Genomic DNA, 5,508 nt, shown 5'->3' with positions numbered 1-5,508 from the left:
TTACCAGGCTTGTTGGAGAAGAAGATATATATATGCGCCACCGATCCCCTGCAACGTGTTTGTTTTCTCCGCAGATTCTCCACTCCTCTCTTTCCGTTGGTACAAACACCCACAATAGAAAGAAAAAGAAGAAGAAAATAAATATGGGCGACGCCAGTTTTGGAATTGCCTCTGTTGGCGTGATTGGCATGACTGGTTATGACAAGTACACATCGCAGAACCAACTCGACCGCTCCGTCGGCACCAGAATTTGGCATCCAGACACCACGGCGCTCGCTCACTTATCCTAAATGCTGTATATTCCTTGTCACAATGACGGAGCTGCACACTTGGCTATCCGTGACATTAGCTCTCAGTATGCAGCGGCCACAGGGAAGCTGGCCTTTGGATCCAGCCAGTATGTGGTGGTCTTGGGGCTAATGCTGAAACCGCGCAGTGATGCAACGGACAGTACGAGCGTCCCCGTCTCATACGAGGTGGATTTGAACGGTCTTGGCGATGGAGAACCAATCGTGGGATCGGTGAGATCCCATGCTGCATCACCTGCGCGGGAGGTGAAATTGTATGTTGCATCTTCTTTTCTTTTCTTTCTCCCCCCCCTGAATGTCACCGAAAAACAGAGTAGATAACCACTAATTAACTAAGTAACTCACAGGTCCATACTCACGAACGAAGACAAAGCCACCATCTTTATGACAACGAGTGGAACCTCCGCCACGGATATTACCCTCGAAGTTACATATCCCGTCCCCTCCTCGGCCACCCGCGATGGCACCTTCAAACACCCTATTTCTCCTTCCGGATCCCGGACGATTCGTCGACCTTCGAATGGCAGATCCATCCCAGCCAGCAGGGGCGCATGCGGTATACCCTTGTCCGCCGTGCTGCGTCGGACCAACAACAGCAGCAAGTCAGTGATTCTGATATCCAGGCTATATACTACCACATCGGGGTCGGCACGTCGCTGTCCCTTTCGTATAGCGAGGGGGTGCTGCTTCTTCCTACGGGACAGGACTCCGTTCGAGAGAGTCTCGTCGTGGCTAGCGCACTGGCGATGCTACGGCGGCTGCGGGAGCTTCACGGGGGAAATGATAAGAGGGGGACCGGGACTAAGAAGAAGTCGCGCTTGGGGGCAATGAAGGGGTTGTTTGGGAAGGAGTAAAGATTAAAGAGAGAGTGAGAGAGAGAGAGACAGAGATTATTCAGCATACTAAAGACCGTCGCAATACTGTGCCTTTTCTTTTTCCTCGATGTGACGGGATTCTGGTAATGGGTGTTCGCGGTTATCCTGTCGAATACAGACATCTCCCATGGGACTAAGTCTCTTAGTTCGCCTATGGGAGTCCATGGGCCCCGCCAAGCTCATGGTTTTGGATAACGTTCCCGAATAGGATGGATAACATGTTGATTCATCTGTAATTTTCACCGATATTATAAAGTGTTTTGGTATACTACTTCGCTATGTAAATTCCTTACGAAATTCCTACCCGCCTCCACTACTTCCCCCAACAACACCCGCCCCAAACAACCGTGTTATAATGCATGTCCTTCTTGCGGAGGACAAGTAAGTATCTCATGATTCTATACTATGCTGCTTTAACTAATCTGATATGCCTTAAATAGCAATGTCAACCAACGTATCTTCACAAAACTTTTTAATAAAGTCGGCTGCTCATTTGCGATCGTGAACAATGGTCGTGAGGCCCTGGACTACCTCGCCAGTCCGGCTTGCCCACCTCCAGACATTATTTTGATGGATGTAAATTCCCTGGTTTTACATAATTAGAGTGCCCATTATACAGACACAAACAGAGAAAGAAATAATTGACACATCCTCTAGATTGCCATGCCCGTCATGAGCGGTTTCGAAGCCACAGAGATCATCCGAACACGGCTACCATTTACTAATAACCCGAAGCTCCAAATGACTCCCATAATCGCTCTCGCCGCTCACATTTTACGAGGTGACGGGGAAAGACTGATTCAGAAAGGATTCACTGATGCCTTGTCCAAGCCTGTTCGATGGACACATCTCACCCAAATTCTGTCACAGTATTTTCAATATCAGCCTACCCCTGTGGGCCCTGGCTCACCGATGCTGAAGATGACGCCTGTTTGGGGTCCTCTTCCATTGAGGAAATTTAGGGGGCCTAGGTCTCGTCTTTAAATTTCAATGCTAGGTGTCTTCAAGTGATCCGGGATTAGCGTTCTGTAAGATTGGTGGGTTATGAGACATTTCGTGTATGAGCAGACAGTGTTATTGATGGTTCACACCTGTATCATTTATCTTCGTTGGATATTTCCTTGTAAGAGGATCTTACATACAGCAGAGCATATGATGCTATTTGGCCGTGGTTAGGTGCATTCGCGCGCGAAGAATCCTTGGACATGGGGAAGGCTCCCGTCCCAGCATTGGGTACTGGGGACTGAATATAGAGAGGGTAATCACGTTTTGAAGTAACTAGAAAGTAAACATACAGAAACAACCAGCAAGTAAACTAGGTATATCAATACTGTCTCAAATCCAGGCATGGCTTTGTTCTGAGGCTGGCAGTACTTGCACATCAACTGCGTTATCATGTGATAAAAATGATTGCCAACAGGCTCTTCCGCAATTGACTGCAGCCTTCGTAAGACACGAATGCAAATTGGGTGTCGTCGTTCTGCCTTGTAAACCTCCTATTTTTGCGTGCATTTGATTGGTCGCATGATGTGGGTCCGACAATAACCTGGGCCGTCCTGTATTCGGACGGAAGCTTGATGTTGCTCAGAGGCAACTTCAGCCAGGTCGCAGTCAGGTGGTTCCATGCATCAAGCGCCGGCCTCCAAACTTGCAAATCTCGTTCATCAAGTTTTTCAAAAACCATGATCGCTCCATGAACCCCGGCATAATTCTTTGCATATTCAAATTGGTCCGTGGTATATATACCTGGGCCAAATTCATTATCGAAATTAGTCGAGCGGACCACTGGCATAAAAAAACTCAGGCACCGTTCCAGGTTGGATAAAGATAAGCCCATGAACATGAGCCCGTTCTTCTCAAGAAGCCCGCCGACGAAAAGCTTCTTCGTGGTCAATACAAACCTTTCCGGGTCTTTGTGATGCTTGCATTTCACACATCTTACTGCCTCGTTAACTCCCAACGGCCGGCAGTTGGGAAATAAATCAATAAGCCGCTGGGTTGCCACGCATGTAGTGACCTGGTGGGGAATCGCAACTGCTGCCACGATCCTAACCTGCACATTCATGGGTGTATCCATGGGGACCCTCCCCTCTTCCTCGTACCGGCGCAGGAGGAACGCAGCGGGGTCGCATCCGTATGGGATCAGCACAATCTCATCTTCCAGGACATATGCTGGATCATCAAAAAGACGGACGATATCCGGCCGCCCGCATAAATGGAATACGGTGCGGGCAGGCCCGACCATTTGTGCATGCAATCCTAGGTGTCGTTAGGCTTCAGGAAACAATGCATCGGTCTGCTATGTTACCGCAACTTACTACCAGGCCCGCCTTCTGGAAAATATTCCAATATTTCCTCTGGGATTTCCCCCGGGTATCCCTGCCCCTGATACCAAACCGGCTCGAACCGGTCTCTGTCAAAGTCGGTGTTATCATAATAAACCTCTTCCTCTTCCGAACTGCTGGGGGAAGAAGCCTCCATCTGCACAACTTGCTCGGTAATCCTACTAGGCTGGGGGGACACCGAAACAGGTGCTACACAGTCCAAGAGCGTTGTATTTATTTCGGATGCGTTTGGAGAACTGTACGTGGTAGGGGTGCTCGGGATCGCACGCCGGCGCCGACGGGGAAGGTCTGCAACTGGCGACGGCTCGCGTCCGGAAATCCGGCGAGAGCGGCGAAGATTGGTCACAATGACTCGATTTGACGTAATTATTACGGGACGGTCGGAATTGACAAACGGAATCTTTGTCGGCAGTGAGGTTGTGATTTTTTTTGATGCAGTTTTGTCTAATCCATCCAAGTGGCCCGGTTCGACTAGCTTATAGACTCTAGGGGCTCCTTGTTAACCATTTCCAAAGAGTTCAGAGATCTCATCGTGCCATTCAATTGGCAGTGACGATGAGCCGAGGGTTGAAATGGCAGGAACGTAATGGAAATCCGCGGAGGGATGCCTGATTACTAGGTCACATCCAGGCCATCTGAAAAGGCCAAAATTACAGAACCACTAGTTAATCAGGATGTTATAGCATCTTCGCGTTGAAGATTGAGTCCGGGACTTTTTACAGTAGCTAAGCCGAAGAAATCCGTGGTCCTCTTCCGGGCTGTTGAGTCTTGTAATCTGCTGGAATTGAAGCTAATTACTTTGCTTGGGCCAGGTCCGCCGGATACCATTGATTCTGTCCACTGATTTGTCCAAGAGAATACAGATTACATGACAGATTGATAAACAAATTGCTAGAACACCAGCTGCCCATATCCTGGGTGACTCAGGTCTGAATGATTCCAAGGCTGTTCCAGGGTTCGTAACACACCTTGCGATCTCACACCCGGGAGGCCTGGGACCACTGAAACAGTGAGCGACGGCGGGCATCTACTTTCGTGTGTTGACCTTAGACGCCGGCAGACTTCATAAGCTTCAGAGTGTACTTCACTCGTTCTGATGACCGCATCGTGACGTTACGTCGCTGCCAGCCAATCTCGGTTGGCATGCGTTCATTCCCTACCAAGATAGAGTCATTAGCATCGATGGAACAGAGAACCCCATGTCTGCAGGGGGTAGACTTACGGAACCAGTAGTCGATAAACTTCTTGTCCACAGTGCCAGTAGTTCCATCTGCCATGATCTCAAAGAAGGAGGCACATTCACCCCAGCTGAAACCGTCGGCGAGCAGAGATAGATCATGCTCGGGGTTTATCTTCTTTGACGTCGCTAGCCGGGCCATGCGGGCCTTGGCAAGCTGATCCACAGTGATCATTGGTGTGGTAAAGTATGAAGCTGTCTCAGCCCAGACGGTTTCATTAAAAGGGTTCGGGTCAGCGAAATACTCGTCAGAGCGGCTGTTCATGGGCCAAGTGTTAGCAAGAGCATAAAAGTCAAGCCACTGCCAGTAAGGTGCACCTAAGGCTGATATCATGCTCCAAGATACCATGGCGGCCAAGATCGGCAAGGTCAAAACTTTTCGCCCCAGGATAGTCTGGACTAGTCCTGATTGCTTGAGAGAATAGAATCACCGCGTCGGCATGCTCGATGTTGAATCCGTCGAGCATGCCATCTTTAAGGATGTCCAAAGTGATCTCTTTACCATTCCGAGGAAGGTATCCATGGTTGGCCAGAGTGTTCAAGCCTGGACAGGGTCCGCGAGCTGCATTTATCACCTGTCAGTGAGCATCATTTCTCTCCTCTGTTGTGTTCAACTTACAGTCTCCAGGCCCAGGGGCTATCCACTCCTGAGGTTCCCAGGCCTGGCGACGTTCCAAGTACTGTGGAAACGCCACCGCCGAGCCCACGAGGCCAACAGCTCCTAACAGAATCGACGTCTTCAT

The 5,508-nt window shown here is 49.5% G+C and overlaps 3 protein-coding genes across 3 annotated transcripts; 2 read left to right on the top strand and 1 right to left on the bottom strand.

Moving 5' to 3' along the window:
- Positions 1-290: 290 nt before the first annotated feature.
- Positions 291-1,162, top strand: P168DRAFT_320930 (uncharacterized protein; the record flags this gene model as incomplete). Its single annotated transcript, XM_024840418.1, has 2 exons — positions 291-562; positions 676-1,162. The coding sequence occupies 2 exons, from the start codon at positions 291-293 to the stop codon at positions 1,160-1,162; spliced, it is 759 nt and encodes a 252-aa protein (XP_024690985.1).
- A 332-nt stretch (positions 1,163-1,494) lies between these two features.
- Positions 1,495-2,404, top strand: P168DRAFT_46624 (response regulator). The gene is made up of 3 exons (XM_024841957.1): positions 1,495-1,564; positions 1,624-1,759; positions 1,841-2,404. Exons 1-3 carry the CDS (start codon positions 1,539-1,541, stop codon positions 2,165-2,167), a joined length of 489 nt encoding a protein of 162 aa, XP_024690984.1. The 5' UTR covers positions 1,495-1,538; the 3' UTR covers positions 2,168-2,404.
- A 2,170-nt stretch (positions 2,405-4,574) lies between these two features.
- On the bottom strand, positions 4,575-5,508 carry P168DRAFT_320929 (peroxidase family protein; the record flags this gene model as incomplete). Its single annotated transcript, XM_024840417.1, has 4 exons — positions 4,575-4,684; positions 4,751-5,022; positions 5,084-5,327; positions 5,385-5,508. The coding sequence occupies 4 exons, from the start codon at positions 5,506-5,508 to the stop codon at positions 4,575-4,577; spliced, it is 750 nt and encodes a 249-aa protein (XP_024690983.1).

Source organism: Aspergillus campestris (genome assembly GCF_002847485.1).
Source record: "Aspergillus campestris IBT 28561 chromosome Unknown P168scaffold_10, whole genome shotgun sequence".
NCBI classification, from domain to species: domain Eukaryota; kingdom Fungi; phylum Ascomycota; class Eurotiomycetes; order Eurotiales; family Aspergillaceae; genus Aspergillus; species Aspergillus campestris.
The sequence above is the reverse complement of the archived record's forward strand: the minus strand, read 5'-3'. Positions and strand labels throughout refer to the sequence as shown.

Bases quoted from the DNA above. Each gene is read 5' to 3' on its own strand.
- P168DRAFT_46624 (XM_024841957.1), top strand. From the start codon at position 1,539: ATGCATGTCCTTCTTGCGGAGGACAA. The intron at 1,565-1,623 runs GTAAGTATCTCA...TGCCTTAAATAG, and splicing joins GTCCTTCTTGCGGAGGACAA to CAATGTCAACCAACGTATCT. The intron at 1,760-1,840 runs GTAAATTCCCTG...CACATCCTCTAG, and splicing joins CAGACATTATTTTGATGGAT to ATTGCCATGCCCGTCATGAG.